We start from the raw sequence: 26176 nt of genomic DNA, 5'->3' as shown, positions 1-26176 counted from the left end.
AAGTCAATAATCTGAGAACACTACAAATAAAAAAGGTGTTTCATCTTTCACATCTGTTAAGGATTAACCACTAAAAAAAGGAGAAAAGTAGCAGATGGTGGGAAACTATTGCAGATAATATACCAACCTTTGGTTTTGTCATAGCAAAAAGGTGTTTTTCAGTTGATTTGTCCTTTGTCTGAGCATTGTTAACAACCAACATAAAATCATCTTGATAGCCTCCAAACGTCATCAGACTCTTATATGTATATGTAACTGTTAATCTCTTAAAAAAGAAAACCAGATTAATTAGATCAAAGATATTATAAGCAGGTTTCAAATCAAGTGTAATTCAATTTACACAAGTCTTCACTGACTTTGAAGTTAATTTTAGGAATTCCATTTGAAATTGAAGCAGTGTCTAAATAAATTGAATAGCAGAATATGAGACATCTAAAGGAATTTAACTCCAGGACTTCTTTTTGTGCAGTGATGTAGTTTACATACACACAAATGAAATTAAATTCTGTTCTCTTTTTTTCACATCTCTGATGAAATGTAAATGCTCTTCAAGTCTCCTCTGCTTTCCATGCCTCGGCTCTTATTGTTCAATGTTCAACACTACATTAGCAGCCTTTGAGTCTACGATTAGCATTTAATTTATCATTACGACTCATATTCACGTGCTGCAGATGTCCACATTCAAAATTCATCAGGAGACAGTATCTGTACAGTAACTGACTTAACGTCCTTCGGTTACTAAACGTTTTTTTGCCCTTATTTTGAAATAACATTTTCTCTAAGTGTCCCTTGCAACATCATTTCTGTTACTCTTGATCCTTCCTACAGAAAATCAGAATATTCCCTGGAAACTGAGCATTTCTTGAATGGCAAGTGAGGCCTGCCCATATTGTAAACTGTCAGTGCTCTGCAGAAATGCTGAGTAGATAGTGCTTATAGAGCTTTCTGCAGTCTGATGCAAGCTCATTTTGCTTGTTCTCTGAACGGAGCTGCTGTTTGCTCTCCTCATTTTCTTTGTTTTATTATTTCTTTAACTGCACAGAAACATAATGAAAAGGCCCATATCAGTACAGTTATAAAGTTGAGATTTTAGTTTTCTGATATTTAATATTAGCACTTGCTAATAGCACCATGCCATTCTGTTTCTTTGCAGGAAATAAATTAAAGCAGGGATATTCTCAGGCACTGCTTTTTTACACTGATTACCATGAGTCGTCTTCTGTGAAAACTTTTATTGCGAATCAAAGAAAAATCAGAGCCTAAAATGACATAATTAAATAACACTGGGTTATATTACCTACTATTAAACAAAAATAATACAATGAAAATAACAATCTTTTAAAGTAACTGCTCTTTGCAGAGTGTATGTATTATGAATAATAATGGAAAATGAAGTCTCCAGGAAAAGAAAATTAATGTTATTGTACGAACTGTAACTATGGATCTCCTGACATCTGAATTATAAAAAAATTAACATTTCATTAAAAGATATAAAAACTGTATCTGATAAACAAAAATAAATTCCGCGCAAAGAATTAATCACTTATTTCTATTATTAGTGCTACTATAATGATGATAACATTAAAGCATTTTGAAAGGAATGAATTTTTACTTTAAGACTAGATAACTTATCATGGAAGGCTAATGCCATCTTTTATGTAGTATGGTGGTGAATCTCTCCATATACTCAGTATTAAAATCGACTTTGACCAAAATTAAAAAAGAAATTCCACTTACCATAGAGCTGTAATCTAGGATGCTTATGCCGTCTTCATGTACAGCAAACCATATGAAGGACTTCTCAACTGAGGATATTGCTAGAGGCTACAAAGAAAAATGTTCTTTAATTACTACTTAAAAATGAGGCAATATGTAAATAATTATTAACTCTCAGCTATTTCATAGCTCTTTCCATCCACAGATCTTACTGAGATTTACACTGGGAGGGAACTGATGTAAAGGAATTGAAGTAGCTGCCCAAAGCCATGTAGGTGGCCAGTGGCAGAACTATGAACTCAACCTAATACTCTTGAAGCCTCCCCCGCTGCTTAGTCCAATAAAATGTATAGTCTCATTAATAGAAAAAAAAAAAAGTCAGGTGTTTTAAAGTTTGTTCATTAGCACATGTCTACATATTGAAAGAACAGAGTGCTGATAAGCAATTTTATATATATATATATATATATAGGGATTACTAATAAAACATAAGGGGTGAGGTGACAGTTCTGTTTAACATAGCTGTTATTTGAATCAAGAGAATTAAGATACTAGTGGTTTAAGAGAAATTGAGAGAGGCCAGCACAGAAGGGAGTGCTCTAAATACCCTTAACAACATTTGGTGTTTCTGCAAGGTTCAGCTTCCATAGCCAGTTAATGATGCCGTTTCAATATTCTACTAGTTATCAGGTTAAAAGAAAGTCTGAAACAAAAAGGCTATCCCAATTGTAAGATACAATAAAATGAAAAGATATAAAAGATACCACCTAGATTAATAATGTAAACCGAGCAATAACTGTATTGGAAAGTTACTATTATGTATACTTAGTAGTATGGCTATTACATTTCACCAGTATATGGCTTAAACAAGTTAGTAATTTGACGAGATTCAATCAGCACATATATAACACATTAGTTTTCAACAAAAAGGTATTACTATTTGTAAATTCTATTTATATTAAAACCCCCACCACTCAAACTCAGTGAAGTTTCTTACTTTTGCTGCAAACAATTTAGCACCAAAGAAAGACCATTTTCTGGCTACGGTGAGATAAATGCGCACACAGTCTGTAGCACTGTGCCCCCGGAGAGCCATCCATCTTGTAGACAATCTCTGACAAAGCTGTCTGTTGAAATGAAATATGTAATTTAGTTATTTAAAGGAAACTAAATGCTTACCCATAGCGACGTTAATGAGCAAAAAAAAAAATCCATTTGTTAAAATGATAATTTAAGTTAATACAACAACTATCACTTCTACAGTATTAAATAAATACAAAACGTCATTTAATATTTTTACGCACATCAAAATTACAAAGTATCTTCTCATTTCTGCAACATTATGATTAAATATTGATGTAGCAGTTGCAGCATAAAGGGAAAAAGTCTAGTACATCTTTTAATATGTCTCTACAGATGATCAATCTAGCTTTATCAGTACTCAACAGCTATGCCAGTTGTCATTCCAAAAATCCATCCGGCTTAGCACATATCTTCACCTGTGGCTAGCAGTAGATATGGAAGATACACTAAAAAGAGTAGTGTATCTGGGTGCTGCAACCAAAAAGGGTGCTTCTGATGCGTATGCATTCACACTGGCTCTTGAACCATTTTGTGGCCCCATGGTGAGCTGGTTCAATAAAATGATCCTGAGGAAAGCTAATCCTCCAAAAAAAATAAAACCCCAGAATACCTTTCTAACACATTGACTTGCAGGAACGACTCACCCAGCAGCCACAAGATTATTAGATGCAGGCCAAGAAAAGGGAGGGGGAGATCTTTCTCCTGCAGCTTACTATTACTAGAAGTTTATGAAGTCAGAATGCACACTTAGCAAAATAATACAAGAAAAAGGGCAGGTACAGAGTGATTCTTTCCCTGCCACAGACTTCCAGCTCTGGCAATTGGTACTTTAGGGGCTCCTTGAACAGTTCAACAGATGTTTGACTTCTCCATGAGTTAGTGTAATCTGGGACCTCTTAGACTTTGTTCTTTGGAATTGATTGCATAACTTCCTAGTTACTCTGCCTATACTTCTGAACGTCCCTATTATCTTTTGAGTATGTAATAATGTTACTTTGTGCATATGATAATAGCTTTAAACTTTCTCAACCCTGTAGTAAAGAATGAGGAAAACTTTTCTATGATGTTTATTGGACTTCAAAATTGCTGTATCATTGACTTTGGAGAATTTATTACACTGTTCTGCTCTTCTTCATGTTAGTAGGTGTTGATTGAAATGACCTACACATTATTCATTTTAAATTAAGTGATACCTTACTAGCAAGTCCACTAGATTAACCTATTGCCCATTGGACTGGCTGCCAGAGATTGCACATTTGAAGAGCAAACACTCAGATCAGATCCTCATGTCCTTTACCTTCAGTAGCCCTTTTGTCTGTGCACACACTTAATTTAGATTTGCTGAATAAGAAAAACAAGAATTTCAAAATCGCTGGGTTTTGTAACACTATGTAGTAACTTGTACAGCTTTTGCTGGAATGCGTGCTTAATGATGGTCCTCTGTTTAGATTAGAAATATACAGAGGAAATGGGTTCTTCAATTTAGTAGAAAATGAGTTTCAAACATAGGTTTAGGCAAATATGGCATAACAGCAAGTTGTACCTAATGACAATTTAAAACCTTCTCATTTCACTCCTAGATTTTAAGAGAATATGAATCTCAAAATACATCTCACCTCAACTGTTCCTCTGAACAACCATGCCTGTATCTCTTAGGGTAGAATCTCTCCAAAACTTGTTTTAGTGTTTGATTGGACTTGGACTGGGAAGTGACTTGCCCTGCTGGAGTTGAGAAAGGCCGTTCAAAATCTCCAATCTCTACCTAAGGGAAAGACCATGAAGAAAATAATTTTTTGTTACTCCAGAGTAATTTTCTAGCTGGGTATTATGAGCTGTATTGTCCTCTCTTACCAAGTATACAATGAAAAACAGTTTGTCAATTAATGTATATTTTTCACCGATAGAAAAGTCATGGAAGTAATTTTATTATTTTATATTTACCATGGAAAAAAGATAAATATCAAGTATAAATTGTACAAATATAATACTTACTAGTTCTGCACTGAGATTGCTAGGTCTCCAGCTGACACAAACCAATTTAGATTTATTGAGTAATACCATCAAATAACTTTCTCAATAACCTTCCCTTGAGCCTTTAATTTTTTAAAAATAAAACAGATCTTATCAAGACCATGTCTAGTGAAGGAGTCCTAGGCTTTCATTAAACAGCTGTTACTTTGGTGTATTAACTTGCAGAAATCATGTAAGGAATAGGGAATGAAGAAATGGTACATGATTACATGATATTTAATCAAAGAGGGCCTGAGTGTGTAGGAGGTAAAGCACATTTTATCCGTACTGGTGCCAACAGCAGCATATGCCGTAAACCATTTCCACTGAAGTACAGAGTTAGCCTTGCACAAAGATTCCAGCCCAGTCTGTTTCCTGCACTATCACTTGTAAAAGGTGGAGGTCACTTGACTGTCAAGCAATCCTGGACCAGTTTCTTTATTCAAGTTTTTCATCTGTAAGACTGCTGTATGATTCATTAATGCACAAGGATTACCTGAGCTAAAAGAGCTGTCAATTCCATCGCTAGTTCTTTGTTTACAGGGAAAAGTCCATTGACTATTTGATCATTTGTCTGATATACTAGCAGCAGCTTCTCTCTCTCTGTCTCCCCATGGACTTGAACTGAAAAATACAGCCTACAGAAAAGACGGAAAGTTATTAAATAAAGAAGATAGGGAAATGCATTAGCCCTGAGGATTAGCAGTATCTGCTCTGAATGTGACATGTTCACATCAGTGTCAAAACACATTAGCAGAGCAACACTTGTACTTGAACCAGTGGGCAAATACTTAATTTGTCTTCTGAGTTCAGTGTTGCCTTTTTTTTTTTTTTGGCAGCCCAGCTCCCCTCTTAAGAACTAGAAAAAATTCACTCTAATTTTTTAAAAAAAATTCTCCTGTTACACCCATTTACTATTTCTGTTGCAAGCTTTGAGTCAGCCAATATTTTTCAGATGAAGAAACTGCAGAAGTTAAAAACAAATGCTGGGACAAGGCAGAGCTGTTATACTTGCTATACAAACCTATTTTTGTAAGTAAGACGGACAGTCCTTGTGCCTTCACATTTCCCAGGGTGTTGTTCTTTGGAGGCTTGCTCCCATTTTGAAATAATGTCACAGATCTAGAAGGAAAGCAACACAAAACTGACTTTGCCATGTATTCCTCTTTGAAAACACCTCTGAATGAAATTGTCTACTTATGTTAATATCTTTTACCAATTACATATCAGAAAAATAGATAGCTTGAATGTTTAAACCTACTTAAAGATAACTTTACTTGCATTTCTTAGTTGGAGCATTTAATAATTAACATTTTTGTTGTTTGTTTATCCTGCAACACACACACTAGCTTTGGAAACAAGCCATAGCATGGTTATATGGAAAGGCCAGGTACTTGATTTACCAGCAGCCAATGAATGTGTAATTATACAGAGTGAGTTGTTACATTATTAATCAAATGCCTTTGATCTCTGCCTTCTCTTTCTGCTGCATGCTGAAGTTTTTTAGGTCCTTTCTAATAACTGCTATAAAGTTTGTACGAAGTTTATTATAAAGTGCAGCGAGAGTGGTTCACGACAAGCGGTGTAGGTGGGTAGGTGGGCAGAAGGGAGGAGGTGAAACGGAGGTCCCGGGAGCCCTGCTGGGCTTCATGTCACCATTCCTTCATAAAAGAGCCTTCCTGGAAGCAGTAATGTGACTGGCTTCTGAAGATGCATTTACCAAGAAAATAAGTACATTTTTAATACATTTTGCTTTCCATATGGTACCTATTCTAGTAGGGGAAGAGAGCGGATCATGATGACCCTGCTTTTGTTTGTCACTAAGGCCTGGTTGTACCACACCTTGTAACTGAAAGTGCAGGCTGTGAACATTGGCTGCAGGTGCAAAAGAACTACTTGATAGAAGCACAAAAAATTCATTATTCACTAGTTGCTGAAAAGCTTGAAAAATATCTAATATTTTATTAAAGCATAGATTATATTGCATTTTGCCAATCTTTACTGCAAAGAATTTAATTCTAGCAATAGACGAACTAAAATTCAGAACAGTGATAAGCCAAACATTGGAAGTTTCCTGAATTGAATCCTAATTATTCTGTATTTAGGTAAGGAACCCTTTCTTTTTTTCTTCCCCAGTATGAATGACTTTTTGGACTCAAGTGGTCATCTTTTGGAGCTATACAAGAAACGTTAACTGAAATCTCTAAAGGCATCTTGGACTCCAATTGCGTTTTAGTTTTAAAGGACTGTGATTAGTAACAGCTTACTTTTTCTTTTTTAACCCAGCTGATACTTCTATGAGTAATACGAGTCTCCTAGACAAAGCTTTTAAATATAGTTCACTGAATGAATTTCATCAATTGAAAAAGCGGGTTTTTTTTAAATCTTTCCTTTTACCTTATGTGTTACCCTTGTAACACTATGTAGTAACTTATGGGGAAAAAAACCCTAAAGACAGTTTTCAGCCTGAAAAATGTTTTCCTTTGCATTGTCTGAAGAGAGCTCTGTAAGATGAAGATATTTTGTTGTTTTATATGCAGAGCGCATTAAAGGTTTTTGTTTACCTTGATGTTTCCTTGAAGACAGTGCTCTATATCCTTGCCAGAGGGATCATCAGAAAACAGCGCAAATCCCGACTGAGCTGGTTTCCTCATTCCTGTATCTTGGTTCAGGGTGTTCAGAAATTCCTCCACTGTGGTAGAGGCATCAAACCCAACAACCTAAAAAAGCAGCCAAAATGTATTTTGCTATCAAACTTACTAAAAAAACTCAACCCCTCCCCCCAAAAATTCTAAGATACTGAAAGATAATACCTCTAGAATAACAGTGGCAATGTAAGACCCATTCCATCCCCTGTGAATAACTTACTGTCATTGGAAATAAAAAAATTCCATAAAGGGTTTGGAAAAGATTCAAGATCTCCACATGGGAAGACAGCTTAGCGGAGTTTTTCTCCATTCAAAAACTGACGAACTTCCCAGCAGATTATACCTTACTGCATTTTGTTTACGAAACCAAAGTCACTATCAAAAAGCTTCCACATGTAATATTTTTGGGGTTTTTTTCTTTGTTCATACTAGTTTCTTTGCACTTGCTATACTTGTATTTCTGTTACAGAATCTATGTAACAGAAAGCAGTCTAGTATCTGAGCTTTATGTGACAAATACCACTTGAAAAATGAAGAAAACCATAACTTCCTACACTTTTCAATATGGTGTTGAAAAATGAGATCAATGAATCATTTTTCATCATGTGCAACTTCAGAGGGGTATTTACTGGCAGATCTACACTGGCAGATCTGAAATATTTTACAGATGATGTTGTCAGTACTACATAGGCCAGTAATTGAGAAAGCCTTCTAAGTTTTATTTTCCCAAATATGAATTTTTGTATGTTGTTACTAGTATTTAAGCATTTTAGCAAGAGATGGCAAATGGCTTTTATACAGGCACTAGTTGCTGATGTTCACTTATATCTACTTTGAGGGTGTTTCCTGTATTTGATATGTTGAAGAAGGCCCCTTACCTCTTTTTTTTAAGAAACATCTTGAAAAAGGATCTTGGACTTCTATTTTGGGCTTCTCAGTGGTTGGAATCAAAAAAAAATTTGCTGCATCTAGCTTTAGAGATGAATACAAGAGTTTTCAATACCACTATAACTGGTTATTTGCTGATCCCACTGAAGTTATTTATTTATTTATTTACAGTTTTCATAACCCTTAAGTATACATTTTTGAGCAATAACTAACTAGAGAGTAGTTATTCCTTTCTTCTTCAAATTTCAATTTTGAAACCTTTTAGGATGATTTAAATACATGGGTTTTTTTCTGTTTTACTGGGCAAGCAGTAAGCAATTAAGAAACTCAGAGGGGGTAAAAAAAGCAGAGTAGTTCTGTGATCTGAAAAGAAAAGTTTATTCAATATAGTTTTGATTTCATATAAAAACCTGCTTTCTGTCTAGGAATACTGTGAATTGTTAAAAAACTCTTTTCAGCCAGCTCTCAAGGTTAGAAACACAAACCAGGATGTGAAGCAGTATGCATGGAAGCTCAGGAAATTTTCCTACAGGCTTTGACTGATGAAGTCCCAAAAGAGTTAAGAATGAAGCTGCGTTTGTTCTGTAACAAATATGGTTATCCTTCGTGACTGATAATGGGAGTTTCAGCTGTGCTTCCAGGCCTTCTCCGAGATATTTGACTTTCAAGATGTCTGATGAAAGGAAGTGGAATTTAATACCTTTCCCTGTTCTTCAGTCTAATTCATTCATCTGGTGGTCAGGTTAAATAAGAAACAGGACTTCAGTATTTCTCACTCTTAAGAGGTTTTATTTTTTTTATTCTTTCTTTTAAAGATTTTTCCCAAAACCTTTACTCTTCGTTGATCAAATCTGATTTAATTACCTTGTGCCTGCCATTGCTAGCACTGGCACAGGATGAAACTTGAACCATGTTTACCTTAACACTTACAATTCTGTTTCTGATATGCTACTTCATGCATATGCTAATATCAAGGAGTTGGGAGGTCAGATTTCATGGACTACCTGACATTACCTGATATATGCCGTTCATGAAATGAACTGGAATACTGAAGGGCAGCGAATGGTGGTAGGGGTTTCTTAGAAGAGTGGAAAGGATTTCCATTCTGGAAGGTCTGGCTTCTCGGTCCCCGTTCCGCTGGGTACGCTCTACACATCGCTGACAATATATTGCATATTTCCCAAATTCAGTCCTGTGACAAAAAAAGAAATAATGCAGTTCTTGGGGACTGATTGAAAGGACAGTAAACTCTGAGTATATCTCTCTGGGGGTGCCAAATGGGAGGAGCACTCAGATTTCACTCTGTGAGATTTCCAACACATTTTTCCATGTGGAATTATAAAGAGATTTAGTCCACTGAGACCGACAGAATTGTGCCAGAGATGAACATGGCTCAGAGTATTTTGTGTAACTGCCATATTTTGGTTCTCTTGGTTTTGCAACATGCAGTCAGAGTTCCACTGCAGAGTATTTTTCAAAACAAAGGATAACTTTCCCAAGTGATGCACAGAAGTAACATGTACAACATTTTAGTAGCACCGGCCCACAATTCTACTCAAATTTATTTTAAAATATATGTCAAAAGGTCTGAAATATTAAATGAGAGATTGAAAATAAAGTACTTCAGAAAGACTAGTCAACTAGCTGGATAATAATATTCAGGCACACCTGGAATCTGCGTTCTTCTTTAAATGAAGTTTAAGAAGCCAAAGGAATGGGTGCTGGGGCAGAAAAAGTCCAACACAGAGAGCCAAGAGCTGCAAGCCCTGGACAAAAGGAAGACATTCACTGTTTTAAACATCTTACAAAGTAAAACTTCCTGCTGTGGCTGCTGGCCAGCAGTGCAGCTTACAGTCCCAAGTCGAGTAACAGACAGCCATAAATAGGAACCAAAACACAGTGAAAAACCTGAATAAATAAGTATGTCACCTCATTGGAAGGCCAAAATGCTCTCTTTGTATTTACTTGGGTACAGCAAGTTTCTTTCGGGGCTGGAAATGGGAAAGCAGATCAGTTTGTATAAAAAGCAGTTAATACACAGGAAAAAACCACTAAGGCTGCAAGGCCAAGCACTAAGAAATGACGAGAAGCCTCTGCCATTTTAATTCAGCTCTCCTGTTATATATATAATGAAGGAACCTATAAGACGTTTTCCTCCCACAAAGTAGATAGTAACTATTGAAAAAACAATTACTCAATATTTTCGTATATTTTCATTGCTCAGTATGTATCCATAGGCTTTGCTTAATACAGACTGCTCTCATGTACTCTGGATATACACTTAACTAACGTTGCAACTACTTTTCTCACGATTGTATCAATGCATCATACTGAAATTTAGAAAATGGGGTTTCTCTCTCTTGATTTATCTGATTTGCGTGGTATCAAATAGAAATTTGACAGCACAGGCACAGATATTCCCCTTCATCAAATACCTGTACTTTGATGGAAGATAGCATCGGCTCTGTCTCAGGAAGACACTGCAATAGAAGCAACTGTGGGAGACTACACCATGAATTTAGGACTTTAAAAAATTAATGCGAGGCTGCATTTTTTTTACTGGACATGTTAACTCTTTGAAGTGGATTATGATAGCAACAATTTATTTATCTGTATCAGAGGGAAGCCCTTGCCAGTAGTATGAAAGTACCAAAGAAGGATTATGGTTAGTTTAAATTCCATCAGCCATATGTAACTCCAGGGTGTGCTAATTGACATGAACGTGCTATGTCTGTTATAAAAGCTTTGTGGATGTTTTAGCGATGCACACATACTGCCCATATCCCACATATGGGCTGTTTCTAGATAACAGGTGTGTCTGCTAATCATGTTCTACTTGCTATGGCAAGAGAAAAACGTGTCTATAACACAAGCCTTAATATGGTAATTTCCTTTCTCATTTTCTGATCCATCTCCTCGTTCTGTATGTATTGCTCCACTAGAAGCACTATTGTTCCAGTTCTGTTAATTCTATGCAAACTGTAAGTATTGGCTTTCCTTTCAATTTCAGTTCATTTAATTGTTACATATTTGGATACCAGTGAATAGCTGGCAGTGGACAAAGTGAAGAATTTTAAGTATGTATTTATAATTTAGCATGCAGGGTGCGTGCCAAACAGCATGACATACAAGAGGTGACATCTATCAGAAACCCTGAGCATATCTGAGGTTCCACAACATGGCGCTACACCTTTTCTTCACAGTCATGCTATAGAGACGTCTGCCGTGTGATTTACCCCACCAAGCTTCCTGATGCAGCACCTCTCTTAGGAAAGATGCAGTAAAAGAGAATTAGGTTCCATACATGATGTCTCACTCAACACTTAACTTGAAGATAGCCCATTGTATGTCCAGCCTTTAAAAACAGCACAGGCACAGATATACCCTATCACCAGATACACGAACTTTGATGGAGGATAGCATCAGCTTCGTTTCAGGAAGACACAGCAGTAATAAGATGTTAGTTCAGGTTTTTATCTGATTTTAAGTAAGCAGATGCTACAGAAAAGCAGAGCCCCTTTACCATTTTAAACAGTTTGTGGAATTCCTGCACTGCAGTTGAAATAGATACCATTAAAATAAATACTGGGTTACCTGTATTGGTCCTGCCTGGTTTTGTGGATGTCGACGTCTAGTCTGTTTAATAAGCTGACAACAGATCTCATTTTGAAGTTCAGGATGTGTGAGGCAGATCTGCAAAGCACTTTGGGCCAAAGATACATGGTAATCAATGGCAGGAGAGTCAACTGCAGCATTTATAAACAATTGGCAGGTCTAGATATAAAATAATAAGCAAGTGAGTTTACATGCAAAATGCTCCAACAAATCTTTTAGACGTTCTGTATAACAAAAGTGTGCTATAATTGAAGTCACAATTAGTCAGTTTACCAGTAGACTAATGAAACCCTGCTGGCCCTGCAAAAAGGGGTGAAAAGGGGCCAGAATGGATGAAGAGCTATACAGAGAGACTTAAAGAGAAAAACACCTCTTAAAAAACACTCTTTTCACCCTGTATCTAATGGAGTGAGACCTAGCAAGAGTTGCAACAGTTGTGGGGTAGGCAAGTTTAAGGACAGCCTGAACATAGCTTACCCCTCTACGGGACTTCAAAATGCGAAGTGTACAGCTCTCAGTGGCGGCCAGTGTACAATGCTTGTGCCAGTAGCGAGCACAACACGGCAGGAGATACACAGATAAGAAAACCATAACTCAGAGCCATTTGTTTTACATCCTGACTTTCACTGGTATGTTTACTGTGGATAAGTATAACCCTTCCTATCCCCAGTACTGTCTTAGGAAAGCCAGGTGTTAAGCATTTGTTGTGCTGTATTAGAAGAAAGCTTATGTATCACTCATTGCATTTACTCTATGTAATAGTTGATGAATTTTCAAAGTATATAAGCAAAATACAAGAAATGGATGGAAACCCAATATATTTCTAGTCTATCTGAAAATATGTGGATGCACAGAACTAATTTTTATCAGCAATGCAATACCTGAAATGTGACTTGCTCTGTTCTCAATCAATTCCCTGCCTGACTTTTAAACTGATTTATACAAAGTTTCAATAAAGGTCATACAAGTCATCTCTTATTGATTTGTTTTAGGCAAGTATCTGTGATTTGAATTAGTTCTGTAATATACTTCAGAAAGTTACTTCCAAATAAATATAAATTTATTTTTGTCAGAGAAGTACATTCTCTTTTAAATTTTCATGCTGCAGGACTGCAGAAAATAAGCTGGATGTACTTCTTTAAAAGTGCTTCAAACATGTCAAGACAAACAAGCTGGAAAGTTTGCCTGAAGTGGCTGTGACTGAACATATGGTGCTTGTCTTGAATTCCTTTCTAGATCTGAACCATTACATCAAAATTCTCCAGATAGTTGATGCTTCAGGGAATTTGGTCTTTAGATTTGTATAAGTTCTGTGGAGAAGGTTTATTTATCCAAGCCCCATGCCTTTGAACTTGTAGTTTATTTCACAACGTACAGAAAAAGGAACAGCAAGATTTTATTTTGTCTCTGAAATAGACTTTCTAGCCTGGCTATTAGTTAACGTTCAGGAGTCGTTTTACCTGGGTGAGGGCAGGAGAGAGGAGAAAGAAGGTTAGTGGCATTGCACATATTCCCTCTCACATATCAACCACCTATCTGGCCTTTCACTGGGAAAGATGTAAGGTCTTACTGGCATACAAAAATTCTCAAGAAACTAGCTGCAGCACAGCAGTTATGAACCATTATGTGTCTCTTAATCATAAAGCCTTTTCACTACTACCTGGAGATATACATATGTGTATTTTTAAAGGTGTGTGAAAATCTTTAAAAGTGAATTCACAAAACTGTTGTGAAATACTTTCAATAATTTTACTCTGTAATATTTTCTCTATTCATATTACTAGAATACCTAACCAGTCCTTTAAGAATAGCTACTTCATATGAAGAAAAGTTTTTATTAAAAAGAGCATGTATTAAAAACTACATGTATATACAAAATTAGTTTCATACAGAAATCAATGAAGTCTGAATAAGAAACTGATTGCCAAAGTAAACCAAAGGCATGCTTAAGTCGTGTTGTAAGTAAAAATTTCACAGAGAAGAATGGAAAGTCTCTGCCTTCTATCTCAATTTGAAATAATCCATGACTTGCTTGAACTAGAAACTTTAGCTTTGCTTTGTTTTTCTTCAGATTTTTAAAATGTCTTCTAGCTGATTTAAATACATCTACAACAAAACTTTCGCCTACCATTTGTTCTTCCTGAAATCTAACTGAAAAAATAGTATTTCAGATACAGTTCTCTGAATACAGAGATCCACTCTGTTAGGTTCTCTGGGGCTTATGAACTTCATGATAAAATTATTATCATCCATGATGGACATGGATTTTTTTACTAACTTGCACTTTATCAATAACCTCAGTAGAAAGGCCAAAAGTTGGAAGCCTAAACTGCTCCCTCACAGCTAAAAGTGATCTCTTTACATTGGAAGTGATATTCTTTGATGGGGACATTCTGCTGCTGTCCATTAGTTACCTCCACTAAAGATAAGAGTAAACTTCTGTTTTCTTTTTCCTTATCTGTTGAACATCTCTAGTAAGCCAACTAATAGCCATTCTTTAGCTAAGAGTTAAAATAGTTAAAAAACGCATCTGCTATGGTTTTACCTTAAATAATTTAATCGCTTCAGTTTGCAAGGCTTCTGATGGCAATGTTGTAAGAGGGGAAGTAATTCCTTCTTTGCTGTGGCAAAGGGTAGGATGTCTCCAAATCTGAGAAGCTAAACAGATAAAATACGTAGGTTTTGCAATTAATTCAGTTCATAAGTACATTCAGTAAATAAGTATTAGAAGATTAGTATGTTGAAACAAAACTAAACTTACTGGTATCACCTTCCATATTTAATAATTTGCAAATAAGTTGTTCAAACTCAGATCCAACATTTACACTGGTACTTCCAGCTGCAACTGTCAGATGATAAAGCCACATGTCCTAAAGTAGAAAAAAAACACAGCAGCTCACTCATTCTGTGTTGGAAGGAGCTGCTTCATCAAGATTTTGCTCTCAACTTGAAACACTGCCATACGCTCCTGTTGAAGCCCAAAGGAGTTTGCCTTTATTTGAATACACCTGTATTCAGGGTCTCTATGTTACAAATATTAAGGAAGGAAGATTGAACAGGGCTCTCTTCAGAATTCTTTTACCCTCAGAAATCATGGCTAATTATCAGGGCATTCTTCCTTTCCTCTTCAGAAAGCTAAAGTGAGTGCCTTTTTATCACTGCCAGATCCTGCTAACCTGGGGATAAGGCCAGAAAGCAAAGCGAGGTCTACAAGATTACTTAAGAACAATGAAGCAATAATAATAAAAATGGTTTTAACCATACCTCTCATTTCTCCTTCACTTCAGTAGGGCAGTCTTCTCTACTGTTAGTCTTATCAGGGAAAATGGATAACAGTATCCCAAAACCTCTCAGGAAGGTCTGCTACAGGTCTGTCTACAAGTTAGTGTGATGTGAGCAAAATTCTCCAATTACAGCATATTTGATATTCTGCACCATCTCCTTATGTAAGGAAGCCTACTTATTTTCGTTTATTTTAACAAGGATTACCTACGATAGCATTGGTTCGCAGACAAACTGATCAATGTTAATGAAGCAGGACATTCTCCTTGCTTGTTATATCGAACTACAAGCCAGATGACTTGTAGAACCCTCTCCTCCTCCTTTTTAAGAAATATTCATATCACAGCACCATACTCACAGACACGTTACTGAAACTGAATAAAAAAGTCCTTTTATTACCTTCTCATGTTTGGATCCTATAAGAAGATAAGTGGGTCCTTGATCTTTGGGGTGGATAACAACAGTGTAATGTGTTGATAATAAACTGCGACCGCTAGCCTCGTAATCTTCATCAGAATCACATGATCTATCAACTTCTTCAACCTTCGCCTCAAAAAGCTTGATTTGACCAAGAGGAAACTAGAAGTAAATATCAAAAGTGTGAGAGAGCAAATACTTGCTTCGGTGCACACTAATTTTATATTTCTTATTCTACAAACAGAAAGAAAAACATGAACTACCATCAATACCCATTTATATTTATTAATTTTCAGTCCTGCCAAGGAATGTCAGATAAGCCAGCTGTTGCAGACAGCAGAAGAATGATATGTGCCAAAGTCTGAAAGTGAGGCTTTTAAAAATTCTTTTCCAGATCTGCTTCTCTATCTAGTTAATGCAACAAATGTCTGTTAGGGTGAGAAAAGTAATTCTTCAGAGCTTCCAGACCTGGCTCCAAGCAAAAATTCCCTGGGTCAAGCCTAGAACTTTAATTATAATTTTGTTATTTCAGAGGACAGCAGTGTAGTGTTGATGTATCTATTTTGTTCATGCTATAAATCCAAAAGGTAGATTTTTTGTGTGGGAGACCTTCTCAGTTGGTTTCACTCTCCAGCCTGATAGATCACAGTACTTGAGTCTTAGGTTGTATGTGTAGTTATGATCATTTTTCAGGAGATATTTTCTGTGAAAAGCCATTCAAAAGGAAATTCTCAGAGAAGTAATTATTTCATAGTCATTATGAACAGGAAGCCACAACAAACACAAATACAGCACACCATCTTCATACTGGGTGACAGGACTGACAGAGGATGACAGTCCTTACTGGCTTTTTATGCAAAGCTCCCTTCCTTCCCAAAGAGCACCACTGCTCTTTCCCTAGCCATTCAGACATCAGGATGTTCAAAAGAGTGTTAGTTAATGGTGTAGTGAAGAAGACCTGGCTACTGTTTCTGTGTTGTTTGTGATGTCTAGCAATGCTTAGCAGTTCAGCAGAGAGGGATGTTTGTTTCCCTTTGGTAAAAGGATAGTTGGGCACCACAGTAACTAGCATCTTATTTGTGCCACATTCAAGTGTAAGCCTGAAGTAAGTTGTCCTGAAATACAAACACCAGTGAAAAGCAGATGAGGCTTCTCAATAATACTGTTTAAATATTGAAAATATGATACTGGAGAGTAGCTGGCAAGTTTGACTCAATCTAGGGTGGGTTTCTTGAACAGTGATTTGATAAAGTGAGCAGTTAATAATATAACAATTTTGAAGAAAACATCACATAGTGGTGGCTCTTTATTCCAGTGCTCTCACTAGTAAGGATTAAAGATGCATGTGGTGATTTGTATTTTCTGTGGTGCTTCTGAAGCATTCAACTTTTTGAACAAGATAAGATCCTGAGAATCAAGAGATGCCATTTCACATACAAATAGTCAAGATTGATTTATTCACCAAGTTTAACTAAAAGACTGTTGGCTGATCTTTTAATTTGAATTCCATTTTTGAAAGCAGGCCACTTAAATGGACTCCATTACTGTATTAACCACTGCAGATTGTGTAATTTGTTTCCGCAGACACATTCAGCTACGGCAAACATGTTTTTAATTAGCAAACTGTTGAACATTAGAAATGAACTAGCTTTGTAAAACTTTTCATACATACTCTGCTTACAAAAGCTAAATTCTTATTCTATTACAAGCTAGCAAATTAGTTTCAATTTTACTTTAAAAAGGCAGCAAAACTTGTTCCAAATGTGAGGGAAATATTCACAAGAATCCAGCAAAATTCTTAGATGCTTCTAAAGGGCATGCTAAAACTCCAGAATCTTCAATGGTAAAAATGTGTAAATTCAGATACTTTAAACATAGAGATTTCTTCATAAGAGAAAATGGAAGTTAATTTTAATGTCTCTGTAAAATGAGCTAGAGATTAATACTCTAGTCATTTGATTCCCCAGCCCTGTATTACCCTTTTTTAAAAAAGTAATTAAAATGTTTTGATGGATGGTTACTGCCATCTTATTCATATAGTTCTAGAAATAAGGTTTAGCTGAATGTTTAAAAATGGCTAAAAAAAGGAAAGGCCTTAGCCTTTCCTATTTCCCTATTCCTAGAAGGGAATAACTAGCTTTATACAAAGACTACAAATTACTGGGTCCAGTGTGATTATTTGGTTAGATGAGAAGGAACAAATAGGATTTTCTGTGTTCTTTTGAACGGTTGGTTATAATGGCTCAGTGGACTGTTACCATTTTGTCAAGCGTCAGCAGTCTTTTTGGTAGAGCTAGGTAATACGGGTATGAATCAAATATTCATAAACCTCAGCAGTATTAACAAGAATTCTTGTAGAAGTTTCCAAATTCTTGTTCCTGACGCACCTCCATTAAAAAGATGTTTCTTGATGACAAAATACCATGCCTTGGGAGCAAAAGGACAGATGAAAAGTATGACTAGGAAGCGTCCTTTCTCCTGTCTCTGTGGGTGAATATGACTGGAAATATTAGGACCAACAATATTCAGAAGTGTGGGTAGAGAACTAAAGGTCAGGCCCAATGTGGAAGAGCCAGGTCTTGCTCTTCCTTAGCTCCTCGTGTCCTAAAGGATATGGGATGTTGGGAGGTTAACTTAAAGCTGCTTGGGTCCCATTTCTTCCTTTTCTTCCTGAAGCAGTATTTTCCCGAGGTTTTGGAAGTAGTTTTCTCATCCCTTTCTTTTGCCATCCTCCTTCTCCATTTCTGTCCACCTCATCAGTTGTAGACAGTGAGCTCCTTTTCCATAACCCAGATGGACAACGGGAACAGATCCTCTCCACAGACACACACCTGCAAAGCAGCAAACTCTGCATCCTGCTAGGCTTTTCTTGCAGCACTATGGAGGTGCAGTGACATATCAAAGAACAGCAACTGGATGCCAATCGAGGGAGAAAAAGAACATTTAATTTCTTGAAACTTGCAGTCACTGCCCACTGCAAACATATATTGGAAAGGGTCAGCTTCCAGAAGTAAATGACAGCCAGGTCTTTTCTGCTGAGTCTCCTGTCAGAAAAGGAGACCTGAACTCTCAGCAATGCAGTATCCCCCTTCGACTAGGGATAAGAAGATGCAGAATATACGTCACGTCTCGTAGGAGGAGACCAATGGGTGTGCCCTGGATTACTCTCTATTAGATAGGAAGCTTCCAAGTTGACAGTCTGTGAAATCTGAATGTTTGTTAATCAAGATAAAATGGGCACATACTACCCAGGTCAATTGTACCTTAATAAAGCTGTAACTTACTGTTTAAAGTCAACTTTAGTATGTTATCTTCCATTCACTGAGGAAACAATAAGGGACCTACCTTGTCTTCTTGATTACGGAAATAATACAGAATTTTTCCAACTAGGGTACACCAAACTCTTTTGGAATATCCATGTTTCACCTGAAATTACAGAACATTAGGAACAAGCACAGCCAGAGAAATAGAGACTGCATTTCACCATCTCTGAGCTTTGGTGATGTTGGAAATAAATGCCTTGGTTCAAATTCCTTTCCACATTACTAGACAAACAATTAAAACTGCATAACTCTATTAATGGCTTAAGAATTAAAGCATTAGATGCTTGTCTAAAGCCTAGTAAGGCCAGTGTGAGTTTTTAATTTGGCTTTGGATCAGGCCTAAATTAGTGGAAGCTAAGGAAATGGAAGACTTAAAAGAGAAAAATTCCTTTTATACAGTATGATTATCTTGAAATAATCTGTCCCAGTGAGTAATACAGAAAAAGAGAGCAATCCACTGAAACAAGGTAGGTCAATTAGCTACTGAAACATATGCTAAACTAGGATACCACTGAAGTGCAAATGGAGAACTCAACACAGGAACTAATGAATTAAGAAGACAAAAAAGAAAAAACAAATCAACTCAAACAACCGGAAGAAAAATATTGCCCAAAGTAGGTGAGTCGGTAGTCCTGGATTGTTCACATTGTAAAGTACTGAGAAAGCAAACAGATGTCTGTCTTGCTTGCATTTATTTTATTGTAGGGCCAGTTTAATCTAGATATTATTCTTAAGAAATATGGAATAAAGCAGATTGGGGGAAGAAAAGTGTTCCTACCTTTGTAAGTAATCCTTTCATGGTTGGCTTGATTTCAGGCTGTATGAAAAGTGGGCTGGCAGCCTGTATTTTAAGGACATTCTGTAGTACTTTGATCCATTCTTCTAAGATGTTGGGAGAATCTGCAGTCAGGTAGTATGTTCGTTTTTCTGTGGTCAGCTATGTAGTAACAGAAGAATCTTGAGCTTTAAGAACATTCTACCATTACACATTCGACCCCATAGTGTGGGGGTTGTAACATATACTACCCAATGTAGTTTCACAACTTTGGGGGGGTTATTTTCCCCAAAGTACTTTTCATTAATGAAACATTCTGTGGCCAGGCAGAGCAGACTCTTTCTAAGGCTTTATCTGAAAAGTTCCAGGATAGCAGAGTTGAGAAAACTCAATTTATCTCCTTTCAGACAAACAACATCTCTCAACCCTAATGGCTGGCCCCAAGACTACTCTCTGTATTTATATCTTGTATGTGATGAACTGACCTTTGTAGGAGTACAAACAAGACTACATGTAGGCATTCCTACAGTTTCTGTAACTGAAATGATTCTTTGGTTTCAAACAAAGGGCACTGATTAATTCCAAGTCCACACTTGGACTTCCAGTGCAATAGGGACTGCAACAAGGGGTCAGTTTTGGGGATGGAGGGAATAAATACCCACTGAAACACAGATGAGAAAAGCAGGCACCTGAATTGTTTGTTTTCCATCACCCCTTTCAATGTGGCTAGATGCATTTAGTTCAATTTGACCTTGAGGTTTTCGAATGACATCACTCTGTGTGGAAAGAATGGAAAATAATATTTTAAATCTACCAACAAATAGCAATAAATAATTATAGAACTAATTTAAACATTAATCTTGATAAATACTTCCTAGTTAGACACTGAATACCTTACACATCTCTTGAGGAACTGAGTCCTGAATCACTCTCTAACAGCTCAGACACCAGGAATGCATTTCTTTTCCTTCTAGCAGCCCTAGATTCTCAGTAAAAACAATCTAATAAATAGCAGATACGTTACATGTACTTACTGGAGATTTGTAGTACAGTAATTCACCTCCTTTAAGCACAAACCACCGTCGTTTCCAAGTCTTTACTTTACCACCCATTTTTAACAGATATCCAGATTTTTCCAAAGGTTCCTGATTATTCAGAAATTAGATAAAAAGTAGTTAGGTACACATATATACCTATATCCCTCAGAGATATGTATAAATACACAAACACAGAGATACTTTAATGACTTAAAAGCATGCTAAATAATAATTACAGTATTTGATGAGACTTTTAGTCCAATGACAAAGTTTTTACAAGCATCAATTAAGACAAATGCCATGCACGTGAGATAACTAATTAATATCCCTACTTACAGTTATAGTACATGAAGGAGAGTAAGTGATTTGCCTAGAACTATACAAAAGAATGAAGAATATGATGATTCCTGATTTTACTTTCTAATTATTTATATTAAACAGGAACATGAATACAATGTAAATACAATGTAAATACATATTTTTTCCCAACTGCAGGGCATAACCTATAGACCAGATGCAGAGCACTGTAATTCAGAGCTCTGCACAGACATACTTTTAGTGTGTACAGCTGTAGAACAGAGTTCACAGTTTTGCTCTGTGAAGAAAGCTTAAAGTAAATTATCTTCATCACCAGGCAGTCAATCCACTTGTATATCAAGACACTAACTACTAACACAGGCCATTAAAAAACAGACCAGTACCCCATAACGGTTTGGTTTCTTTGACCTGTCCTAGAGTGTTACTCTGATTTCTCTAATGCCTAAAGTTGTCTTCCCCGTATGAGGAAGCTATAGAAACATACTACTGCATATGGATTTCTACTGATGCCTCCAACACCTTCAGTGGAATGTCCTTCTATTTCCCTGAATATTCAAATAAGCTGATTTTAGTATTTCTTATGCAATAAGGAAAATCTTAAGTGCTTTGAATTGTCTTCTGGAGTTGTCTACATATTTCCATTCATTATATAGAAAGCTCAGAATTATCCTCCACTTTCCTTCAATCATTATAGTCTTATATGGCTAACTTTTTGTTGGTCTGTTTTGCTGTTTGCAGTCATAAGGCAGTCTGTGAGTCAGCAAGACTGAATATAGAGATTTGGCAGCAGTCTTTGAACATAAATATACACACAGCACCACAGGTACACTTCTTCACAGAACTTCAGTACTCACATTTTTTCCATTATCACTAGATGAGGAAGAGGTCTTAGGAAGTTTCTGCTCTGGCTCTGAAGAGTCTGTATCTACTGAATATGCATCTGGAGGAATAGCATAGTCACTTTCTGAGGTCACAGAAGACAGAGACACCCCTGAGTTGAAAGAAGAAAGATGTTTCTTTATATTTTTTTATTACATTAGAAACAAATGAGATCAGAATATCCACGCAGAAAGAATATCTGAGTAGGATCTGCAGGCAGACACAAGTATCAACCTAAATCCATCAGGAACCAAGCATTTTTTTAAACATCAGCATATCAAGCTATTAGCACAGTGCTAATACCCGAATCCCATTTTCTTCATAATTAAACAGACTTTAAGTCACTTGTGAATGAAACAACAAATAAATGTCTTCTATATATTATCACCTTCTGTTATATTACAACACCTTTTTTAAGGAGGGAGTTAGTGCCATGCATCATACTCATTCTCTAGAAAACAAATACAGGATCTTTAATTAAATGAAGCAACTTCCCCCTTTCTAGCATTCGCTCCGGTATGTGGATTTCTTATGCAGCTGCTTGTGTACTAAGAAGCTATGCTCAAGATCTGCTATATGTTGAAGTTGTAGGTGACTGTCTTTATTTTGCAATCAGTATGAATTTTTATACTGAGGTTTTCTAAAAATCTGAATTTCAGATTTCAGGATTTTTTTTTAAAGTTTATTAGCTGTAATCCTGAAAAAATGCACACTGTTTTCAATTCTAGTGAATCAGCAATAAAAATTCAAACTCCTCCCTTATTCATCATAGAAATAATTATTTTCAAATGTGTGAGCACGTCCTTTTGTAAAGTTTCACTTTCTGATTAGTGTTACTCTCAAAGATTGAAATGAATATGCCTTGTTTCCTTTGTTTCATTAATTTTGTAACTCATTTGCCAATTTTACTTAAAATAAAAAGCTTTTCTCTCTTATTGCTTTGGTAAAACACCTGGGCTTTCAGAGTGGGTTCATCTCTTCTCATGTAGGCGCTAATTATGCACCTAGTGAAATTTGCGACTGCCTAAATTTTTAAACGTGATCTCAACCAAGATACGTACATATGTGTTTTGTGGTTAAGAAAGGTTTCCATGCATGAAACAATGCAAGGCCTGTTTTCTGAGAAGAAAGCACGAACAAACGGCATGGTTCCATTTTATAGACACGGATATAAATTATGGGTGAAATCAGCTATTAAAGTAGCTAATTTACCTTTCCTGTTGTGCAAGCATGTAACATGAGATGCGTCTGCAGCCACAGCACTGGTTTTGGCTCAGCAAGATGGAGCTGCTGGGAAGCAGGAACTATGGGTCCTTTTCACACTAATGTAAAAAAACTCTAACTACATCACTGCAAACAGGACTGTGGCTGGCACTGGAAAGCTCCTGGTGGACCAGGGGCTGTATCTACCTGCTCAAGTGTGACTGAGTGGAGCTCCAGCTAACTGGGATTTTAATATGTTTAATGGGAACAACTGAATAATGTTATTTTGCATTCTAAAGCAACGTATAATGAAGGATCTTAACACTAGGATCCTCACTAGGATCTTAGATCTTAGTCTCCCTTGTCTCCCCATGTAAAAATGAAAGAATTCCTTTATTGCATGAGATGACACAACCAAATCAACTCTATTGAGGGAACTTTTCCACCTGCTTTCTGATCATGTTAAACTGTTGCTTGGTTTTATAAACTTGGAATATATGTGGGTTTTTTTTCTGATGGCAGTTACTTTTTTCTAGGCCAATTTTACCTACACTGTTAAAGATCAAGGAAGTCCTTGGCATGACAAGAGTATAGACAGAATGGAGCTTCTTGCTTTAAATGTACAAGTCACTTGTACATTCCTTTATGGCAACAGGCAGCTACTACATTAATGCCTTAAAAAGCCATCTATAATAACAGCAATAAAAAGCGATGTGTAACAGTCCTTTCTCCTGCTTGAATGATAGATCTAGGCTTTGATAGCTGAGATAGAAGCCTAGATTTAAGATGTCCATGCTGTTTAAGGAAGAAAACAATTTCTAAGAAGATCATGTAAACTGCCTAGTTTTCCAAACTTCCCAGAAGTTACTCATTCTTACAGTTTCTGCCTACCTCGTTTCATAGCCCGAGGACTGCCCAGACCACTTCTGCTTCGAGAATCAGACTCAGATGTCCTTGAGCTGGACCGAGAGCTGTCTTCTTCCTCAGATCCTGATGACTCATCTATAAATGGGCTGTTGCTTATTTGGGTTGCTTTCTGCAGAAAATAACACAACATTCTTTGATACCTTGCATAAAGGGTATCAGTCATTTCCTTCATACCGTACCAGAGCTCTGCTGGCTTCTTAACATTTAAAGCTGTTCTTACTTGGGTTGTGAGTTTTGGCACACAAATATCAACATAAACCTGAATTCCCTCTGCTCTCTGTATCCCCAGCCACCCCCACACTTTAAAACAGAAACCTGAGGTAGCTCAAGCCACAGGTCTTTCCAAATCACAAAAGGCTGCCAGAAAACAAACAGTGCTGTGATTAGTTACTGCTGGCTATCTGACTGTAAACAGCTATGGCACTGACACAAAGACATTTCTACACACACACACACACTTTTAATTATGGCATTGAACACCATGTGGCTCTGCTTAGTAATCAACAAGCCTTTGGAAAAATTCAGCAAGGAACCTCAGAAGAACTGACCTGGGCTAGTAACATTTTATAAGCAGCAGTAATTTTTTTCCAGCTATTTAACATTTCCATTACGTCTGGGGTTCTGTGATCTCTAAACATCATCTTATGACATATTTGGCATGATAGCATCAAATGTGAAACAGCAAGTTCCTGGATGTGAAGCCTAATGGTTTTTAAAATTTTCCTTTAAACAGTAATACAGTTACCCCTTTCAAAGTCGTGTAGACAGGAGTGGTCATGTTCTTATATATCAGAGATGTATATAATCCGGATATGGAGTACGAAGTTAGTGAAAGAGCACCTAAAAAAGCAACATATTGTATAAATGACCTTCCTAATTTACCCCTCAATTAACCAAAGTCTGATGTAATTTTTTGCATTGTGTAACTGCTATAAAATGCAAACTAACTCCTGAACTGTTTTGGATGTGAGATTTCTAGCTTTTTGAAATTTACAGTTGTTTTAAGGAGTATAAATAAATTGTAGTCATGACAACTAACCTTTTTAAAATTTAAAGTATAATCTCTTACCTTGGTAGGTGGTATAGAATCTTCAAAGTGAATTGCAAAGAAAACTGGAGTGAACAAAGTACAAATTCAGGACAAAGTCAAGAAGCAAGGTAATAGAAGACATTGGAAAGATAACCAATGATCTTCTGGGTTTTAAATAGCAGATAACTAAATCTTCATGAAAGTATCTTAGAAGAACATGGGACATTTGGTCTTTGGTTACAAATCACCATAAGAAGAGAATTTTTGTTCATGAGACAATGAACAGCCAAAGCACTTACTTTTGTTAAGAGATTCCATGGTGAAAGCTTCAGACATCCTTAAACCAGATTTGGCTACAGCATAAATTCTGCTTTCCTGTATAAGCAGAATGGATTTGATGGTAGATAATTAAAGCATAACAATTACTTTTCTTCTGTTTAGCATCCCCATAGCCTCCTAGTCTTTGTCTTAGTACAACCATGGCATAAAACAGTTGTTAAAATGCTGTCATCAGTAGCAGCTTAAGAATGCATCCTTGTTTTATACGTCATACCCACCATACCCATAGTCTGTTTCAACCCTTTTCCATAAAATGTTTGCCCTTATCGATAACTTCTTTTTAAAAATACTATTATCAGGGGCCAAAGAAGTGATGGCGAGAACATTTTTTTATGGAAGACTGTATGTTAAGAACAGAGAAATGCCATTATGGAGGCAACTTTTCAATGGTTTTGTGTTAAAAGGCCACAATAAGAAAATCTATAATGAAAAACATGCACTAAAATATATACATAGAAAAGCTGTTACATTAACACATTATTCATCTCTGAATCATTAATAAATCTTTGACTGTGGATGTGCAGAATCAGTGAGTCTAGACACAGTTAATTTTCACTTTTGTGTAAGAAATATTAATATCTATTTTAATTCTCTGATTGACAGCTTTAAAATTTTACTTGGAAAAGTGATCAATAACTTCCGTAATCTGTAGATATCTTCTGTTGACTTAATTGCCTAGGTTGTAA

General features: G+C 36.4%; 1 protein-coding gene across 1 annotated transcript in view; it reads right to left on the bottom strand.

Moving 5' to 3' along the window:
- The window catches only part of PLEKHH2 (pleckstrin homology, MyTH4 and FERM domain containing H2), a 62293-nt gene that overhangs the window by 2331 nt on the left and 33786 nt on the right, over positions 1 to 26176 (bottom strand). Inside the window, exons 10-30 of the mRNA XM_068396714.1 lie at positions 25451 to 25526; positions 24867 to 24961; positions 24086 to 24230; positions 21967 to 22103; positions 20792 to 20902; positions 20447 to 20533; positions 19761 to 19919; positions 19005 to 19085; positions 15642 to 15821; positions 14722 to 14830; positions 14506 to 14618; positions 11940 to 12119; positions 10014 to 10111; positions 9360 to 9537; positions 7374 to 7529; positions 5834 to 5931; positions 5306 to 5447; positions 4416 to 4561; positions 2714 to 2843; positions 1738 to 1824; positions 128 to 265 (exon numbers count right to left, since the gene is read on the bottom strand). Coding sequence (XP_068252815.1) covers positions 128 to 265; positions 1738 to 1824; positions 2714 to 2843; positions 4416 to 4561; positions 5306 to 5447; positions 5834 to 5931; positions 7374 to 7529; positions 9360 to 9537; positions 10014 to 10111; positions 11940 to 12119; positions 14506 to 14618; positions 14722 to 14830; positions 15642 to 15821; positions 19005 to 19085; positions 19761 to 19919; positions 20447 to 20533; positions 20792 to 20902; positions 21967 to 22103; positions 24086 to 24230; positions 24867 to 24961; positions 25451 to 25526 — 2646 coding nt within the window. The remainder of the gene's footprint in view (positions 1 to 127; positions 266 to 1737; positions 1825 to 2713; positions 2844 to 4415; positions 4562 to 5305; positions 5448 to 5833; positions 5932 to 7373; positions 7530 to 9359; positions 9538 to 10013; positions 10112 to 11939; positions 12120 to 14505; positions 14619 to 14721; positions 14831 to 15641; positions 15822 to 19004; positions 19086 to 19760; positions 19920 to 20446; positions 20534 to 20791; positions 20903 to 21966; positions 22104 to 24085; positions 24231 to 24866; positions 24962 to 25450; positions 25527 to 26176) is intronic.

Source organism: Nyctibius grandis, chromosome 1, assembly GCF_013368605.1.
Source record: "Nyctibius grandis isolate bNycGra1 chromosome 1, bNycGra1.pri, whole genome shotgun sequence".
Classification (NCBI taxonomy): Eukaryota; Metazoa; Chordata; class Aves; order Nyctibiiformes; family Nyctibiidae; genus Nyctibius; species Nyctibius grandis.
Note: the sequence above shows the minus strand (reverse complement) of the source record. Positions and strands in the feature narration are given on the sequence as shown.